General features: G+C 37.2%; 1 protein-coding gene across 2 annotated transcripts in view; it reads right to left on the bottom strand.

Moving 5' to 3' along the window:
- Window positions 1-20934, bottom strand: part of PRKD3 (protein kinase D3) — a 42120-nt gene that overhangs the window by 10366 nt on the left and 10820 nt on the right. For both annotated transcript variants that reach the window (XM_005492662.4, XM_074537286.1), the window contains exons 3-11: window positions 18165-18303; window positions 16386-16517; window positions 15548-15705; window positions 13225-13414; window positions 10419-10496; window positions 8275-8458; window positions 6555-6678; window positions 3640-3717; window positions 1724-2000 (exon numbers count right to left, since the gene is read on the bottom strand). In XM_005492662.4, coding sequence (XP_005492719.1) covers window positions 1724-2000; window positions 3640-3717; window positions 6555-6678; window positions 8275-8458; window positions 10419-10496; window positions 13225-13414; window positions 15548-15705; window positions 16386-16517; window positions 18165-18303 — 1360 coding nt within the window. The remainder of the gene's footprint in view (window positions 1-1723; window positions 2001-3639; window positions 3718-6554; window positions 6679-8274; window positions 8459-10418; window positions 10497-13224; window positions 13415-15547; window positions 15706-16385; window positions 16518-18164; window positions 18304-20934) is intronic.

The raw sequence follows: 20934 nt of genomic DNA, 5'->3' as shown, positions 1-20934 counted from the left end.
ATGTGCAAGAATAAGGGCTAAAAAGCAGTCACTTCTAAAGAAGTTAGCAATGCCACAATTCCACAGGAATTCCACAGTAGGTAAACAGCTTACCTTCTCTCTCACTTTAGCTCAGAACCACCCCACAAAGAAACACCCCACCCCAAACACCAGGTACGTGGTTACAAAGGATTCTTTGCCATAGGTCAACTGAAAGGACATCCTCATTTCTAACTACCTCTGCCTTGCGGACACTTTGACACTACAAATTCCCTGCTGCTGCAAGTATTTCAAGTGCTAGCAATATCTCCCTACTCCTTTTGGTCCTTTTATTTAAAAGCATGTATTTGATACTTTTTTAAAATTAAAACCTAATTATCTTAAGGGCTCTTGAGATACAGTTCGTGATTCACAAAGTGTAGGAAGAAGAGGGATGAAGAGACATTTTGTGGCCTTCTGAGATTTTAAAAAGCAACCTGAGTTGTCTAAAAGTATCTAAACAACACTCCCAGACTCACAGTAGTTTCTTATACTCCTACATATAATCCTAAACATACTAAATACTTCCTCTCAGTATCTACCACTGCAATTCTATTTCCTACCAATGTCAATGGAATGTAATTATTTATATCTGAAAAACAATTTGTTTTGGAAAAATCAAGTGTCTTTGCAAGTCTGTCAGCAACAGTAAGCCTTAGGTGCTAGAAAACAACGAGTTTTGGTGTGTGTATGTGTGTATATATATATAAGAAAAAATTCCATATCAAAAGTGGCATTTTATGTGTGTACAAAGCCAGGTATGAGGTACCATCTCACAGGTATGCTTCTTCACTGTAATTACATACCAATGCCAGTACTGGCATTTCATAGTTTACTATTTTAGACCATTGCTGCATTTGCAGGAAGTGCCTTTACCTCAGAGCAGCATTTACATGCTCTTAACTGTTGCTGATGCAGAGTAGCCGATATCAGAAACAGATAAACTGATCTCGGAATCTACTGCTAAAGAAAATTTTTCTGCAAGGAGATAAAGAGTAGCTGGAATTTGAAAGGAAACTAAAAAGTGAAAGCATAAATCTCAATACAGAATGAGAATGAATGTTGTTGCAAGGAACAAGGAGATGTCTTAAAAGCAAGAAAATAATACATAAGTTCAGTGGAGCCTTGATAATGAATATAATCCTATGCCAGATGAAAAAAGGGAGGGAAGGTGCATAAAAATAAGAACAGGGTACTTTTTATAACTACCCACAGCTTCGGAAAAGTTTTTTACATCTCTGATGTTATTAACATAGCAATACTAACTCCATTTCTTCTCATTAGCTACTGACATTTCATAGAATTTTAAAAACATAACATATATAGGTACTAACATTAAAAAATCCAAATTTGGCTCTTTCAAAGTGTATGCATATAATCTGAATATATTTATTTAGTTATGTATACTAGAAATATGTAATCTGTACTTTTTACATCTGCATGTGTTCTTAGTGGTCCCACAATAAAACTCTGCACTCTGCATTCATATTGTAAGTCTGATTCTTTACTACTTTCTGCTACAAAGGATTAAAGGATTTGCCCACCCTCCACAAACCTGAGTCATTTTTAGAGACTCATGGCAAATGATAAACCCAATTCAGCAGATAACCAACAGACAGTACTTCACCCTAAATAAGACCTGTTCCCAAAGGAATCACTACCACCAGCAGCTTCAGCACATGAACAAGAGCACCTCACTGCTTACTGTGATCTTTTCCTTGTCCTGCAGCAGTGCAAACGCTGGGCTGAGGGGTGACTGGCATCAAGGCCTGGCGGATGGCTTTCTCCCAGCTCTGAGCTACGTCAAGTCCCACTCCAGAGGCAGCAAGGACCGGACTGTGATGAGCGCTGCCATTGTTCTCGCCAACAAAGTACACCATCGTGTCAGTGATGATCTCAAAACAGTAGGGGTTGCTGCCCTGGACCACGTGTGAAAAATCTCGAGGCTGAGTCACCTGGAGAATTTCTGAAAGTGGAATCTCCTGAAGAAAGATATTAGAAATTAAAAAATGAAAATGCACATAATATTTTAATATGCTAACACCCATAACTGCAAGCGTTGCAAAGAAACCAAATTAAGTAAATAAAAAAAAACAAAACTGAAACACCAAGCTTCATAAATAAAATTGAACTGTGCATGACCATTGAACACCCGGTGTTCTGAATATCTATATGCAAGCCTAGACAGACTTTCAGGCCCACCACAGTTCCCTCCATACAACTACTATTTTCTACTCAAACTACATTAATGTTCATCATGAGACACACCTCCACTGCATGGGTAAGTGATGCACAAATAGAGAATGATCATTTTCCCCTTGCAGTTTATACAGCCTAGGCAGAGAAGAGCAGGTGGGGGAGAAAGTGAAACAGTAACATTAAGGAGAGGATGCAGCTAATCAATAAGCACTGCTTTGTGCGTCAGAATCATTTTGGGTAAACAGACATTAGCATAATACAGACATTAGCAGATATTATCTGCATAGAGATATTATCCTCTACCTGGTCAGTTTAAGACCATGGTACAAGAGTATTACAGAACAGATCTCATGGAAGAAATGGTTTCACGTTCACGCTAGGTGGAGGAGGACATTCCACATCCATGGGAAGGTGCAGGTGCATGTCACTTGCAAGAGCAGTGAACAGGCAGATGAACACCAGGCAGGCATTAGGAGGATAAAAGACAGCAGCTGATTGAGATGAAGAGCAAATAAATGTAAAGGCAAAAACTGTGAATTACTTTAACAGCAAAGACAAACAATCAGATCTAAGCAGTTAAAACAAGGGGTGCAAAGGGGCAAGTGAAAGGACTAAAAGCAGTGATGTAATGGAGCAACAAGCAAGGAACATATTTTACCAGCTGTGTTTTGAATGCACAGGGCAATACAAGTATCAGAGAGGTCTGAGAAGAGACTGCATTGGTCAAGATAGGGATGAAAAGGATCTGGGCAAGTTTAGCTGGGTGTACAGAGAAAAGGCTTGATCTTAGAGATGTTACAAAGGAAGAAGCTGCAAGATTTGGATCCCCACCTAAAGGCATAAGACAAGAAAGGGAAAAGTCCTGTTTACACGTTCAAATGCATTTTCTGAATATTCCATCACCAAACACAACCCTACATTGACAATGCACTACGCTTAAATTATATAAACATAAGGCTATACAGTAATTTTCCTATAAATCTTGCTTGAAACTTTCAGTTGTACGGTAAGGAGTAACTGAATTTGAGGAACGTTGAAATAAAACACATAAGCATGCAAACTTTCAGTCACTACTCAGACAACACAAAAATTCTAGCCTTCATTCAAATGGCGGCCAAAGAAATTCTCTGGTAATTGTGAGGAAAGCTTAATATGCCAGGTAATTCAGGAGAACAGTGCATGCAAAAATGTAAGGAGAGACATACTCAAGGGAATTAGAGCAGGAGCTGCAAGCAACTTCTCAGAGTTAGTCTTGATCCTTCTCATTTACAGGCTTTGGGCAACAATTAACCTGGTCACAGTTTTGATTCAAAAAAGAGATGGGAAAATGGAGATAATACGTAAACTGCTCACAGTAGACTTCATATCTATAAAGCATTGAATAAATCAAGTGAAACAAAATTATTACTCATCATTAATTACCTTGTAATATTTTGTTCCAGATTCATTTTGAAATAATGTGAGGCATTTGCTGTCCAGTCTCCAGTAATGTCTTTTTCTCTACAAAATGCACAGTACAATTACATAAGGAATAAACCTTTCATATGGCTTTTGCTATCTCATTATTTAAATTAAAAATGCTTTAAATTACTGTGATAATCATTCAAAATTAATCTATAATAATCTTAGACTACAGAAACGAAAAAAATAAACTTTGGGAAAAATTACTTTGTCTTAATTGAAGAAGCTCAAAAATTATTTCCAAAAACTAGCAAATATCACTTACCTTACAGCAAAAGCAGTGACAACAGGAGTTACCTCATATAGGAAAAAAGAGTTACTAGACAGGCTTTACTCCAGGTGCATATTCTTACAAAATCTGAGTCATTCAAATTTAGTGACACTTGTGGGAGTCATGCTTTCTCCCTTCATGCCCTCATACCAATATTGCAAGGTTCAAGCACTGAGCAAGCCTAACAAGTCCTTAATTCTTCCATCAATATAGAGGCAAAACAGGCACATAACTGAGATTCAAATGAAAAAAAAAAAAAAAACAATTTAGAGGAAAAAAAAATCAAAACAGACTACATAGCCATTTGGAAGTATCCACCAAAAAGAAATCTCCCTGACCAAAAAGTAACGTGGATTAACTGTTGTATATAACTGTCTTATAATTTAAGCAGAAGAATATTCTTCAAAGCAAAGAAGCTTTTAGAAAGCTACTACGGTTGTATGAATCAAAGTATCTGTAAGATACTTTCCTTGCACCCCACTCATATAGTTAGAAAACCACTTCCATTTTTATGGGACAAAAACCAAGACCCTTAACCCTAACTTAGGATGACAAAGTTTGAAATATCATTCTATTATATTTCTGTTTTATAAACTTTGTCATATTAAAAGCAAAGCTGCTTTTTTTTTTCCATATTTAAGCAGAGCTTAAATCACTTCACTCAGGGAGAAGCTAAGTCAACCTATAGGAGTTAGACAAAGAAAGCTAGATCAAAAATGGATTTAACTAAAAGGAGTTCCCAGAGAGCACTGGGATGATGGGTGAAACCAAAGGTGTAAACCTCTCATTTCAATATATATGCTCTTTATTAAATTGTGAATCAGGAAAGACTTTGGAGAGAGAAATTAAGGAAAGGGTTGGTAACTTACTCAGGGGTTCAAAATCTGCCCCATACCCTACTCTGAGAAAGGATGGGACCAAGGCTAGAAAAAGAGTAAAGATGATGACATAGAAACTTCTCATTTTAAAGAATGAAACATCTTGTTATCAGGGAGCACAAGAAGCACGCAGATCGTTAAAATGAACCTGTCTGGAACCGATAGGAAGCCCAGTTGTTTCAGGAATAGGAAACAGTCTGACACTGCTGAGAACGGAACGGTCAAGGGAAATAGCTGATGTTGTAATGCCCAATACGGAAGTCTCCTCCCATTAGGAACCTCTGTGAGATCTTGTTTGGCTGACTGTCCTTTGGGTCAGGATACTTCATCTGACTGGCCTTTTTAGTTGATGTCATCGTGGTAGCAGCCAGACTGACAGATGAAGAAAATCAAACTAAACTAAGTTGTTTCATCAGATCACTGTTCTAAGGGGAGGCTCAAAACAAAAAAAAAAAGTCCATGGGAAAACATACTGGTTGTACTGAAAGTTTAAATCAGAGCTGAATACCAGGTCTGCCCTGAACAGTTCTGCTAGAACTATTCACCTCTGTCTGCTACCTGGCCTTAGTTTTTCCAGAGCCAGCTGATAATTGTGACTTTTACGTAGACTTGGCTGTTACCATATCTAAAATACACTAGATACTTAATCTGGATTGTGATAAATACATTTAGGTACTAAAAAATTGTACCTTAAAGAAATGGTTTTTAAGGTAGTTTCACAAAGATCACTTACAGCAGTCTAGCTGACAATCACAAAAAGTGAAAACATTACAGTATAGAGCTGCCTATTATCACCTTTCAAATTAATTTCTTCAGAACTTAAATAACTTTGCTTTTTTAAATTCTCTAGGCCTCCTCCAATCAGATGCCACAGAGATAAAGAATGCAAAAGTATTTCTGCTGCCTTTCATGAACAGTCTCAGTATGCTATAATGTTCTCCATGAGATCTGGGAACTTCTTAAATTCCTCATTTTCATTCATCTACCAAAAAACAAGAGGACTGATTCGCTTCCTCCCATGAGACAATACTAAGGAACTCTGTTATTTTGCCTTGTCTTCCTCCTCAATACACAAAAATCAAGTAGCTTGCCTACTCAATTAAGGTAGCATTATTAGTAGCACTGGCAACAAACACCACAGTCTTTTTGGGGGATGCTTGCTTACCCAAGGACATACAGTCAAGCCACAACTCTTAGAGTGAATTGCTAGAGGAATTAAGAATTCCCATATCTACACATAACTATTTACACACACCTAGATCATTAGAATAATACTCTCCACCATTTCAGTACACAAAATATTCTTATGAATACCACCTTTTCACATAGAAAAGAACTGAACAGAAAAGAGACAAGTATTCTATAGAAGAGAAAAAGAGAAAAGTATTCTGTAGAACAGAAAAAGAGAAAAGTATTTAGTTCAACTACTAAAGAGAAAGATGACACAAACAAATTATTCTAAGTTACTTTCTCAGGAAAGCTGAAATACTGCATATGCAATTCATTTGAGGCAATGTAGAGATGCTTTTCCTTCTTAAAGGGGAGAAGGAAAAGTACTGTTTAATCACCACATGAAGAATTTTGAATAAATTACACTTTCTGCCTGGAATCAGATTTCTTTATAATGAACATCACAGCTAAATTCTTTCAAATTATACTCTAATCAGAAATAAAATACACTAGTTTAGAGAAATAACTTAATTTAGGAAGAAACTGAAGTAACTGACCAGGTTGTCTCTACTAGTATAGTGGACCATCCATCCTTCTTTCACCATTGTACTGCTCTTCCTCTTGGTGTGTTTGATTGACTGTACAACTCGCATGAGAGGAATATTATTGCTTGTTGAAGGACTAAAAAGAAGATACAACAGTTTAATATGGAACAAGTTAAAATACAACAGTACTGCAATTTTACTTGTTTTATGTATTTAGTCCACAATTTTCAGGAACAGACAACTTTGATGCATTTAGTCCATCATTTTCAGGAACAGACACTGTGGTTACAGTCCATAATTTTCAGGAACAGACACCTTTTCTTCCCATGCAGATTTAGTTGATGGATGAATTGGATAAGGCATCTGAGCTCCTACTAGGTGTCCTATGGCCAGTATTGCAGTACTTACAGAACAGAGAAGAAACACACTGGACTGAGGACATCTACAGAAATTATCCTCTTTCAAAACAATCTGCTGAGACCATTGGTCTTTTATGCCATTTTACACCACATAAATATAATTAACATCAGCATAACCATAATTTCTTCTTGTCTATGTAAGTTGATTATGCTGCTTCATAATATTGTGGTTAATAAAGGTCCCTATCAAAGCAAACTTTCAACTTAAGAAAACATAAACCAGGGTGTGTTAAATCACAGCTGTACTAGAAAATTCTATAAATGCTAAGGTATATTAACTGTCCTGCAGACAAAGGTTTGATAATCTCTAATATTCTGAGAGAGCCATTAATCAAACATACAGGTTTTAATAGCACTGAAAATGAAGCTAAACATCAAGGTGCCTGCCTACACCTAGGAGAGCTCTACATGTGGCTCTAACAGACACATCTGTCAACACACATTGTGAGGTGGTTCCAAAACAAAAAAAGTAAGGATGCTTTAACATGGCCTGTTGCACTACAGGATGTAGAACTGGCTACAGGATGCTGTCATGCCCAAAAACCTGAATTGCTTCAAATCCAATTAGAAATAAATGGAAAAATCCTACTTGGAGGTAGCTGTTGCTTCCCAGTCAGGAGATCCTTGAACTATGAATCACTGGGAGTTGGAAGGTATCATTATATGCTCTCCCTCACAAATTTGCTATTAAGCCCTGAGCTACAGTGATGTTTAGTTTGACCAAATACAACTGTGCTTATCTTAGCATCCTAAGTGTCATCCTAAAAAAATCAGGATGACACTACTCAGAATAATAGAGAAATAAAAAGATCAAATTTGATTTAAGGAACTATGTGAACAGTTATTGGATAAAAGACTTCAGAAACATCACTTTCAAGATAAATAAAGCAAACTATCGCATAACATGCATAGACTACAATGCCAATATTAAAATATCCCAACTAATGTTGTTTAAATCCACACATATATAACAGCAACTAAATTAGACTCAAGTCATAGAGACCTTAACCACACATCAGCTTTGTTAAGCTCTAAGTTTTATCCTGCTTTAATAATCTGGTTGTATTTCTTCAATAGCTGTCATAGGATAACACTTTTTCCAATTAGAAGAGGCTATATTCTTTTAGTCTATTTATGTCTCAGATTTTCTTGAGATAGGAGAATTTTACAAAGTGTTTTCAAGCTAAAAAAAAAAAAAAACCACCCAAAGGGAAAATACACTTTCAGCAATAAAACTGGGCTAATTGGAAACGTTTTGCTCACAATATTGAGCAACACATATCCTGAGCAAAGAAATCCATCTTGTAACTTACCTGATTGTTTTGACAGCTTCCTCATCTTTGTCTGCATCAAGGTCAGATGGATCCATAAAAAAGATTTTGTCCTCTGGAGGAGAGGGCTCTTCAGTATCATCTAGAACTCTACTACCATCACTGTTCATTTCACTGCTATCAACTTCCATTGGCATATCCAAGTCCTGGCCTGGGCTAGCAGGTTCTGGAAACAACACAAGTCAGACATTATTTCACACATACAACTAAAAAAAAAAATAAATAAAATCCTCCAAAACTCAACTTTGTTTTTTTTAGTTAACACTTATGGAAATAAAAAATTACAATCACAATATACAAAATCTTCACACACTTGCTGTAAGATGCAGAGTATGCTAATGAACATTATCAAATTCATTTTGCTAAATGCCAAGGCAAGAGAGACCCAACTAAACACAAACCATTCTGAAAGAAACAGAATGAAAAGCCTAAATCTACACCTAAATCTCATTAAGTAATTCTGTTCCACAAGTAATCACGACAAAGTAACCTTTCAAAGGCTAGAGATGACCCAGAGAATTATTCCTGTGCAAATGAAATTCTCCATTAACAGCAACCCAGCTCTGCTCTCCCTGGTCTTGTAGTCCATAATAAGAAAAGTAAGAAAGAAAAGGGGAGCTGTGGAATTGCAGGAAAAGAGAAAAGCAGAACAGATCTTATTTACCTGTGATTTTTTGTAGGCAAAAATTTAGTGTTTTCAAAAGCTGTACAACTTGTACTGTGGAAAACTAAGAATTAAGACATAAAAATATGTTCTGTAATATGTCTGTAGCCTTTTTATGGTTTTTTGTTTGTTGGTTGGTTTGTGGGGGGTTGTTTTTGAGTTTGCTTTTTATCTGGGGTGAGTTCAATTAAGAATGGAAGAAAGAACAAAAAATAAATTGCTCTTTATGTCTTCAGAAGAATTACATGAAACCATAGTTCACAAACTCTGTGGCCTTTAGCACCTTAGCATCACAAGGGCAGTAAAACCAGGCTGCATCAACATCACGTTGCACATTGCTGTTCACAGCCACCAACCTCAAGATCCAGGAAAGAGCCTGGGAGCTGGAAAAGGTTAGCATGAATGGATGGGATCTATTGTGCAATGGCAACAGACCCCAGCACAGCTGTTGCCCAAGCCTCTGAATCAAGTTGTACTGTTTGATGTGATCTGCTCCACGTCATCAATTTTGCTCCACTAAAATATGTGTGACAAGGCAACAGAGCCACAGAATGGCTGAAGTTGGAGGAGATTTTTAAAGGTCACCCGGTCCAACAACCCCCCCAAAGTTCATTTCTCCCGTCTGTTGAAGTCCCTCAGGATAGCAGCACAAACCCTCTGTCATATCAGCCAGTCCTCCCCGTCACCTGCAAAGCTGCTGAGGGTACCCTGCCCCATCAAGATCATTAATGAAGATGTTGAGCAGAACTGGACCCTTTGTTGGCCTCTTGGGTACACCAGGAGTTATTTGCCATTGATAATCACTCTCTAGGCCCCCCATTCAATCAGTTTTTAATCCCTATCTGCTCATCTAACTCATATTTCATCAGTTTAACACTGGTTTAAAACTTACAGAAATACTCTAAACATTCTTCCACAAAGTGGACATTCTGCACATTCCTCTTTCAATTCTGCAAGGACTATGCAGAAAGCAGTCCTACTTCATTGAGTTTTCCAGAAATTAGGGTGCAGTTCTTTCTTTTGGTTTGGCTTGGGGTTTTTCTTCTTTCTCTTTTATCTCAAACACCTCAGTTAACTCTGGCCAGTAAGATATGAGAAAGTCATAAAAAATGGCACATGTATTCAGATATTAACATTTTAAAGTATGTATTTCACGGTGAAAAATGAGCAGACCAATCACAACAGATCTTCAAATTTTGTACATTGGGGTGGCATCTAGATTTTTCATTTCCATTAAGTAATCCCAAGAAAAGCATAGTGAACTTGCCAAGACTGATTTAAGTAAAATTTAAGTCACCAGAGTGTAAGTTTTACAGTGAATCTTTTTCATTTTAACTGAAAAAACTGGCAAGATAAATAAAAATATGTCAAATATTCAGAGATGAGAGAACTAAATACTAAGGTATTTAGTTTTCAGCCACAAAAGATCTCTCACTATTTGAAAGCATGTTTCTCATCTTACCTCCATTGAAAACAACCTCTCCAAGACAGTCTCGAGGTACTTTAGGTGCACAGCGTTTGTGACAGTTGAATCTGCAATCTAAAACAGCAGATAAATAAGCCCATGATATCAGAACCTGACTCCCACCCAGGCACTAACATTTATCATTTACTTCTTCCAACACTAACTTCAGTTCAGATTCATGCATTTGCATGTAGCTGAAGACAGCACCAATGAGGTCACCTCCAGGAGGAAATTAGCAATCTTGTCCTTATGTCACATGTTGATTTGTCCCACCACTATTTATTATGTCAGTACTTCCCCTTCCAGTACAAAATGGTTTGCTACTTCTGTAGCTTCTTCTGCAGCTATTTTTTCCCTCATGATGTAACTTCTCCCATTCTTTCATTTGTTCCACATCCTTTTTTCCATTGCTATATGATTTCACTGTCTCATCTCTAACATTTTTCCCCACCAGCCAACTAAGACTTGCAGCCATCAGAGTCTGATCACCCAACATCTATGATCACACAACCACATAAGAGCAAATATGTTCTGCAGTAAATCCTGAAGTCCGGGTCCTCTCTCATTCAGGTTACAGATTTGCCTGACTCCTCCGGCTCCATTTCTTGCTGACACAGGGCAGACAGAATAGTTATGCCCGGATTTGGCCTGACACAGGATGGAATCTCAGCTGGACGTGTGCCATTGCTGCACCCGAGGTATCAATGCAGCCCACTGAACCAAGTCCAGCACACAACATTACTGGTATGAACAGGAATTTCGTTTATTAGTCACATCCCTGTGATTTTCAACTCCATCAATACCATGAATTTCAAAACTCCCTACTGCCCCCACAATTGTTTTCATATTGGTATTTTAACCTCTTTTTGCTATTCAAAACAAGCTAAATGTGTTTTTCTTTTAAGCCCAGACAAGAGAAAAACCATTATCTCTCCATTTTTAGTGGCAGAGGAGCCAAATTTTGGAGTAGAATACAATATTACTCAGCTTCTGAGTGCCTAAAAAGATGCTTCCTAGGAGACTCATTAACAGCATTTTACAGCCATGGCTTCAGTCCATATTATGAAATACAATTACTTCACTACTTTAGAGAAGGCTGCAAGAAACAGAGACATTTCAAATCCTGCCATGAAACTAGAAGACTGAATCTATCCTAAAAAATTAAACTATATTCAGAAACATTCCTGGGTACTGCCATGCAATTCTCTAGTCTAGTAAATAGCTACAAACATCTCCTAGCAAGCTTTTGGCCCACAGCATTAGCATAATCTCAAAGAGTTCCAAGGTCTAGCTCATAAACCAGAGCATCCTATGAAATTGCTCCAGGCAGCCTGCACAGAGCCACCCAGGCTGGGATGCTAAGAAAATTTGTTCATGAACACGGGTCATTCTGTCCCAGCTGACCTCAGTGTCCAGGAATGTTTCTGGACACATTTAATTTATTACCACAAATACAGCCTTAGCATCTCAAACATCATCCTCAGAGCCCAAATAGCAATGAATTAAATCAAGAAATCCAGGGCTCTTCCGGGTAATCAGAAACATAAAACTACTAAAACACCCCAAGCTTTGTGAATGTGCACAAGGAAGTTGGTGGGAAACCTTAAGAATCTGTAAGAAAAGTCAGTATGAAAAAATTTGAACTGCTTGATATCAGTTCCTGGTATATTAAAAATAAGTATAGGATCTTACTGCATAAATGGAGGCCTATTAAGACACTTCTTTCTGTCCTGCACATATACATGGCATTTCTCTAGGCTCGTTTTCCATGCATAAATGCTTACAACATGCATACAAATAATATTTTTATCCAGTGCCATTCAATTCCCTGAAACTGATGTGGTAGCCCCATTTGTTCAGCTGGATACAGTCATATGCTGTGTATGGCCAGCAGCATCTGTATGTTAAAATCACAAGGCATCTTTTTCAGGCTTCATTATTTTTGTATCATGTGTATCCAAGAGACACACTGACTGGAAAAAATATCAAAACCAGTTCAGGATGCAGACTTCAAACAGACTACAAAGACTGCAAATAACAACAGAAATGAAAAATAAAACTACTTCCTTACTCACACGCAACAGCACTATTACTAGTTAAAAAAAAGTTAACACAGCTGTAAGCTTACAATATTTTCTCTCCTCTAATAAAGCAAACTGAAAATGTATTAAGTGACCTCTCTCAAGAAGCTGACCTTCGATACTCCCGTTTGACAAACTCACATGAGAGAAATGGAAACTCCTTTCCATATTAATGTTTATGATTCATTACTAGACTTTTGTTTCCTGCAAAGCTAACAGATCTGCACTAACTAGTAATAAAATGCCAGAAGGAGATCACGTTAGTTACACCCTAGGAACCACATGGAAGAGCCTGAGAACTGAAGCCATGCATGTTAACATTTGCTACATAAAAACCATGCAAATTCAGCACAGGCACCTATCTCCAAAAGGTAATAATCAGTATCCTGTACTAAAATACAATGAAAACTCACAGATTCCTTAGTGATCAGTCTAAAATACAGATATTGAACAAAAGGAAGCATTTCCCATTTTTATTAATTCATAATTATCCTTCTACAGTGTTTTCAATCTACACAATTAAATCTTATTTTTCAGAAAAATGTACAATGCACAGCTTACTACAATGCAAATGAGGGCTGCTGTGATCTTCTGAAAATTATGCAATTTTTCAAAACTTACATGTCCCTATTTTGCAGTATACAGCCACCTAAGTTGCAAACAGTTTTAAATACGAGACCTTTGCCGAAATGTACTGCTGCAGCAGCAAATGCAAGGTTTACCTTTACACTGCATTCCTTGGCGAAACAGGCCCTTCAGCAGCCGTTTGCAGTACTGGCAGATGGTGGGACGGGTGTAAGAGTGAACAGCAAAGGTGTGTGGGACCTTCACTCTGCACAGCACCATCTTATCCATCCAGATGGGGCGGCCACTCCAAGAGGGAATCCTCTTACTAGGCTCTGGGCAGCAACGCTGCAATAAAGAAGGAATACATTATTTGCACCAGAACAGTTCTACTGCCATGACTACCTTGAAAAGTCACAGCAGTCAGGTGAACTGGAAAAAGGCAAAAACTGCACCCGCTTTTAAAAAGAGCAGAACGGACAACCCTGGGAACCACTGACCTTTCAGGCTCCCCTCTGTATCTGGGAAGATCACAGAGATCCTACTAGAAGCTATGCTAAGCACATGAAGGGAGGAAGTGCTTTGGGACAGCCAGCAGCCTTCCATGATGGAGTGACTCCATCTCAGTGGACAATAAAAGAGCTATAGGTGTAATTTATCTGGAATTCTGTAAAGCCTTTGACACGATCACCACAACATCCTTCACCCTAAAGTGGAGAGATGGATTCAATGGGCAGACCTTTAGAAGAATAAGGAATTGACTAAATGGTCACATCCAGAGGGGAGTGGTCAATGTCTCAGTGTCCTGACAGACATCAGTGACAAGTGGTGTCCCTCAGGGCTGACACTGGGACGAGAGCTATTAAATGTCTTCATCAATGACAGACAGTGGGAGTGAGTGCACCCTCAGCATGTTTGTGGATGCCACCCAGCTGGCACACTGCAGGGATGTGATGCCATCCAGCAGGACCTGGATAAGCTTGAGAAGTGGGCCCATGTGAAACTTGTGCGGCTCAACAAGGCCAAGTGCTGGCACTGCGCCTGGGTTGGGTCACCTCCCTGTATCAACACAGGCTGGGGACTGGTGTCAGCCCTGCTGGGAAGGACTTGGGGGTCTTGGTGGATGAAAAAAATGTCAGTGGGGCTGTAAGGGAGGTGTTGGCTCCAAAAGTGACCAGACAAGAAAGCAACCTGGCCAAAAGCTTTAAGAGAACATTCTGGTATTGTAAAACAAAACCATGAAAATACCAGATGGAAAAGCCTTACAGAAAGCAGGAAGTTATGTATGAACCTTTATTTCCACAGAAGATAAAATGCCAGAAATTCACTCACAACATTCATTTTTTGAGCAACCTGACAAGGTGCAGACAGCACATACAAGCCTCCATATAGAAGGTAAAACAAAGCACTGGAGGCAGGCAGACCAAATTGCAATCACTACCTCAAACTATCAGTTTTTAGAAGCAAGGTATAGCACGCTGGATAACTTACTAAATTAGGCAAAACTGTTTGGAAGATTTGAAAATTATTTAGAAAATAAACCCCCTCAAAAAATTTTTTTGAAATTAAGTTAAAAAAAACTTCAATTAAAACAGAAGAAGAATTGAGTAAAATTAAGAGGTATCAAAAAAGTACTAAACATGCACACAGAAATCATAAAATTAAATTATGTGATAAATGCTTACAATTCTATGTTCACTGAATGAATCTTACCAGTAGTCAAACATCAAAATAAATATTTTTCATTACTCAAGACTAAGCTTTTATAGCCTCTAGCTAAAAAAAATAATGTTCTTGATGTAGATGATATGATTTGTAATTTAAATTGTGGTAAGAATAGTTATAGTGTAAAGTAACAGATTACTAGAAAAGCCTAAGGCACAAACAAATGGATCTAATCCTTGCCTCTCCTCTCATGATCCCAATATAGTTGGGATATACTTGATAGTTGATGTTTGTTATGTAATTGATAACCTCTCAGCAATCATCACAACAAGGAACTACTATGAATGTCTGTTTTTACTGTAAGCCTTTCATCTCATACACCCTCCTAGATAGGGTTTGGGGTTTTTGGATTAACTCTGTGAAAAGCTTAACAGCAGATGGGGAACACTCTTCCCCAGTATAAAAGCTTACAGTTTGTACTGCATTGGCCAAGTAACTAATCTGTATTACTAGAAGGCAAGATGTTTTATCATTCTGAAGCCAAAGTTCTCAGGATTTCATATAACCATGAGTGAAAGGCCAATAATGAATTTTTATATATAACTTATAATTTATTTCCTGCTGCATCTCTCACGGTAATAATAAGCACTAAGTGTCAAAGTCTAAGAATCACTGTATTTTAAAATTCACTAAAACTGATCATAATGGTTAAGTTTGACTCCCACATACTCATCATGAGCCACTTAAAACACTATCTAGTTCTTCAGAGGTTAAAGAATTTAAACCAGAAATTGTTTCTTCTTTCACATTACATACTTCTTCAGAGGCAGAGGATGTGTGTTCAGCTTGTGCTGGTCTTGGAACTGAAAGCCCTGCTCCTGGCAAAGACACATTAGACAGGCGCCTCTTCCTCACTCCACTGCAGTTGTTTGGAATCTTGAAGGCACATCGCTTATGGTAGTTTAACCCACAACCTGGAAGAGGAGTTTGTTTATTCAGAAAACCTCCCAACATTCAAAGTAAAAAAAACAGTACTAATATTTTGATAAAGGACTTTTAAAAAGATGACCCAGGACAATGGCAAGGGCAGAAATAGACTGTTGTGTCAAATTCTCTGATTTTAGTGTTCTTGATGTTATTCACAAAAACAGCTTTTTCTCCAGTTAGCCCACTTCCAGTAACAAGGCCTAATACTTGGAAGCAGCTGATCTCCCAGCACCAGGAGGCTTTCATCACTCCCTCACTCTGAAGCACAAGAAGCAAGAAGAATTCAGTGAGAAGGCAGTGTTAGTACCTGACAGCAGACTGCAGAGTGCTCCACAGCCAGCTGGATGAAAGCCATAAGGAAAGGGATTCCCCTTTGGGAGTCTCTTCAAACTACGTGTTCCTTGTGCAAAGAACACAAGGTTGTAAGCTAGCTATTTTATTCAGAGTGGGAAACAACATTTCTTAAGTCGTTAGCCCAAGGTCATGCATTAGCCCAAGCCTGCATTAATGTCAAGATCAGAACTTCAGTTTTCCAATGCACAAACCCTTCCAGGTAGGAAATACTGTATTTATCACTTGGTAACATACCAAACACAATACAACTTCTTCCTCATCTCATACAGATATACACACACACAAATACACTAAATGTCATAGACTGACTTACCCTCACATTTTAATCCTTGTCGTACCAAACCCCAAAGCATCTCTCCGCAGTAGTCACAAAAAGTAGGAGCCTTGTAGGAATGCACATAAAGTGCATGAGGACGGATCTGGAAATCTTCAACTGTAGCCAAAGCTTTAAAAAAAATTGCAATAAGTTGTAACTCTTGTCACAGGATCAACAAGGATTTACGGAAAGAACATGTTTTAAAAATGGCTAATTTAAAGAATGCTTACAAGATATTTAGAAATCAGCAGTTTACTGTATGTCATTTAAATATGCATTCAGGAGACTACATAGTTCTCAATAAACATTTTTATTGAGGAAAAATATCCACTGAACACTGTAGGCTAATGTTCCCAACTAATCAACAGTATGAATCACTCTGTTGAAAACCTCACTAAGTTGAAGGCAGGTACAACAAGCTTTGCTAAAAGCAATAGTAAATGTTTTAAAGAGCAACTTAATTTTCCTAGCTGTTCTGTAACCTACAAAATTTTCAAAAAAAGACAGTTCTAAAAATAGATTTTTATCTTCTAAAGTACTTCTGCAGTAAAAAACTTATTAGATTAAACTCAGTGTATCAAAAAAGAACTGTGGATAAAGTTTCCACAGAACACTGAAATATTATTTTCCCTAAATGAGTGTAGATATATTTCAATTTCTTTTGTTTTGTATCTTTGAGGGAAAGAAACAAAAAAAAAAGGTATTTTACATCAAGATTGCCTTGTCCTGATGGCTACTGGTTTTTTATCAGATACATACTAACACTCCCTATTCAGATCTTATTTTTAAAATCCTACTGAAAGAGATTTACATGTCTTCAAAATGCCTCAGTTTCGGGTGGTCTGTCTGTCTGTAAGGAAACTGTCAGAGACTGCCAAGAGTCACACAACAAATTTTCCAAATATGCTATTCATCAGAAGCAATGAAAAGTTCAAAATAAGATGATCAATTACTGAACAGTTTAGACATGCCCTGAAATGTGGCCAAGGACTCAGCCTTACTTACAGCTATCAAATTCATACTTTATTGACCAAGCTTACAAATCTAAGCTCATGACAGCCAAGAGGTCTCTCCTTCTAATATATAGTCTCAGTTTGTCACTTTATCCTCAAAGACTTGAAAAACTGCTCAGCACTAGTCCAGCTTTTATTTGTAGTTTAACTACAGCTGAAATTTGATTGAATTTGATGAAGTATTGATCAAACACAACAATGACAAAGGGCTGGGGTTGTTTTGTCCTCGTTAGCGGTTAATGACCACCACTCTAAGGACTATATTGTTCAAAGAAACTATTTTTAAGAACTACAATAACTTGTAAGAGCCTGTTTTTATAGGTATGATTCAGCAACAGCATTTATATGAAGACTTATGACAGCATAAGCCATCAATAGCAAAAACTACAGAACAAAAAGACAGATATAAGCAAAAGAAAACCCACAACTTGGAAGAACAAATTCTGAATCCTGCCTGCATTTCACCTTAAACAATCACAAAAATGAAAAACTGGTATTATTATACTTAAAAATTCTCATTTGTATAATTCAGATTTATTTTTAATAATAAACCTGAAGAAGATTAAAACAGAACAATGAAAAAATAACAAAACTGAGTGCTGAAGCATCAGTGACACTAGGACTTTCTCAGAAACCTCTACCCCAAAGTATATTGTCCAAAGTGAAAAAGCTCAAGGCAGACATGAAAATAATGCTCCATGAAGTCCTAATTTCTTTTAATCAACTGAAGAAAGAGTTGTTCCACTGTTACAATAATACCTACCAGAGAGTACAACCTCAACAAGATCTCCCTCATGTATCTCTTCTGCTGATGTAATTCGTTGCAAAATATTATCTGAGTTCAGGTCATGGCGGAACAGGAGAATTTTGTCATACATGCCAAAGAAACCACACTCTGGGAACTGCAATAGAAATCAAACTCTAAATAAATACATGCTCTTTGATAATCCTATACATCAATGTTTTTAATAACAGCTACAGAACTCAAGAGTTGCAAATGTTTCATGACAACAAAATAAATCTGCTTATTTTTGAGGAAACAAAGCATTTTCTGAACATTTCTATTTTTTTTTCTTTTTTAACCTGAAAAAAAAAGTGTTAAAGTTTTGTTTATTTGTTTTTTTAATCTCTCAGACCAGCATAATCAGTCTGGCACATAAAAGCCAATGCAGACTTTTAACTTGGATACCACCACCTTTAATCCTTATTTCACAGGTATTCTGGTCAGGCGGGTATTTAGCTCAAGACACTCCAGCAGCACCTGCTGCACTTTTCTTGAGCAGCAAGCCAGTTAAGAAGCTCCATACCATTGTTCTACAACAGTTTAGATCAACAGATATGAGTAATCCTGAGTAATATGCTCCAGAGGACACTGCTTCAGCAGGCAAGTTGGACTCTATGACCTCCAGTGATCCCTTCCAACATTACCCACTTTCAGTGATTCTGTGAAAGAAAAACTCATATCTTCACAGGACAGGAAAAAAAATCCATACAGGAAACAGATACACTAAATAACATGCCACTTTTCCATGACACATCACTGAAAAAAGCTTTCTCATTCTGTATTTTCCCTACTCATTGAAAGCTTTCTCATTTTTTGTTTTCCTTACTCTTCAAAACACTGTCAAGCATGAGTAAAACTTCTTAAAATGAAAACTTGTTAAAATGAAAAGCTTAAAAGTAAACAGTTCATGGGGGAAAAGAGCAGGAACAGACCTTGGAGAGGAATGAGCAGCATTCAAGCAGCTCCTTTGACCTTTTGGTTTAAACCAGAATTCCAACCTGAGGTGGGAACACACGCAGATCAAAACAGGAAAAGTGTGGGGAAAAAATATGGAAAAGCTCAGAAGAAACTTTTAATTAAGGAGGTAACAAGTTAGTAATTTACATGTTGCATAGTCAATTGTATCTAAACTGCATGAAGCTTGCAGTATATTAATTGTAATTAACTAAGATTTGTTATACAAAATCAAATACATAATGAAGGTATCATATCTAGTGTGCCCATTGTTTTCATAATTTCTTCTCATTCAGATAAAAAATAATGTCTTCTTTACAGCAGCAATTTTACCTGAAATACCAAGTTAGTCCTCTCTGTTTTGGTGTGCATACACTACATAATTACATGACACTTAACACTGAAGAAGTCCTTGCTCCAGAAAGCATGCTATCTACCTTGGACAGTCACTAAGAGAGACAGAATTTGTACAATTTAACCCTTGCAAAAACAAAAGACAGAGCTGACAAATTTATTCTGACACAGAGGTATTCAGTCCACAGCAAGAAGAAAGTGATTTACTGGGCCGATGCCAAAGCAGCCAGCTGCTTCCTCTGTCTCCCAACTCACTCTCAGGCTTCCTATGTAGAATAGCAAATACCCAAGAATATACTAAAAGTTACATTTTTCCAATTGCCCAAAGATCATTTGTAATGGGAAGGAAAATACAAAGCAAGAATTAGCTGTGCTGCCCAAATATGTATGTCAGTATCTCTGCAAGTACGCATAGGACTTGACTTTATATTCTGAACACACAGAGATACGGTCACTAGTAATTCTTCCAAGGAAACTGACATTTCTTCATAACTGAAACCACATCATAAACTTACTTTAAGCTCTAACCCAAAATTCCACTCTGCCTTAATTGACAGAAAACAAGATATATTAACATTATTAAAATAAGTGCTGTGAGGTCTATTCCTCGGTACACTTCTGTTAATTGCATTATACTGCTGAAGAACTTAATTCTAACAAAAGAGATATAAAATCAATATTACAACAGTATATATCTGCCTTCAGATACACATGACACCTTTTAATAACACCAATAATAATTTCAGCTGCCAGGAGGGACAACTCATGACTCAGGGAATCACATGAACTATTGTCTCTTTGTATTAAGTTCACGGAACCACCTACAAACCACAGACTTGAAGGAAGCCTCCAAGATATTTTACAGGTTTGAGTCTCCTTCTCTTGATAAAGATATGTTTTTCTCTTTAATTTGTTTTCACTCTTTAAGACCATAACCCTGTCATGCAGCTGCCAGAACATCCCTACACATAATCCTCCACCTCAGTAACCAGAGGTCACATAATCACCTGCCAAGCAGCACTTATCTTAATTGCTATGACAAAATATATTCTGCCTATGTGCCATTTACCCATTCTCATGTACAAATCTTGGATTTATTAAAATGTTTTAAATATACTACACTAATTTTCATTACTGAAAAGCATTAGCTGGCAAAATAAACTAAAATTACAGATGAACACTGAAGTCCTCTTTGTGACAGCAAGTTTAATCATTAAAAATATGAGACATTACATCCCTTAGAAAGCAGCACCATCATTAATCCAAAGTTTGTAAATAACATTATAATACCTATAACTAAGATTTTGCTTTTCAAATAAATTCCAAAGGCAAAATTAATTTCTATGGAGTAGAAATATTAGGAAAAAAAGCAAAATCATCCATTACAGATTGTTAGAACTGTTGATATCAACACCCTCATTTGGTTTTCCATTAATTAAAT

The sequence above is a fragment of the Zonotrichia albicollis genome, chromosome 3 (assembly GCF_047830755.1).
Source record: "Zonotrichia albicollis isolate bZonAlb1 chromosome 3, bZonAlb1.hap1, whole genome shotgun sequence".
NCBI lineage: Eukaryota > Metazoa > Chordata > Aves > Passeriformes > Passerellidae > Zonotrichia > Zonotrichia albicollis.
Note: the sequence above shows the minus strand (reverse complement) of the source record. Positions and strands in the feature narration are given on the sequence as shown.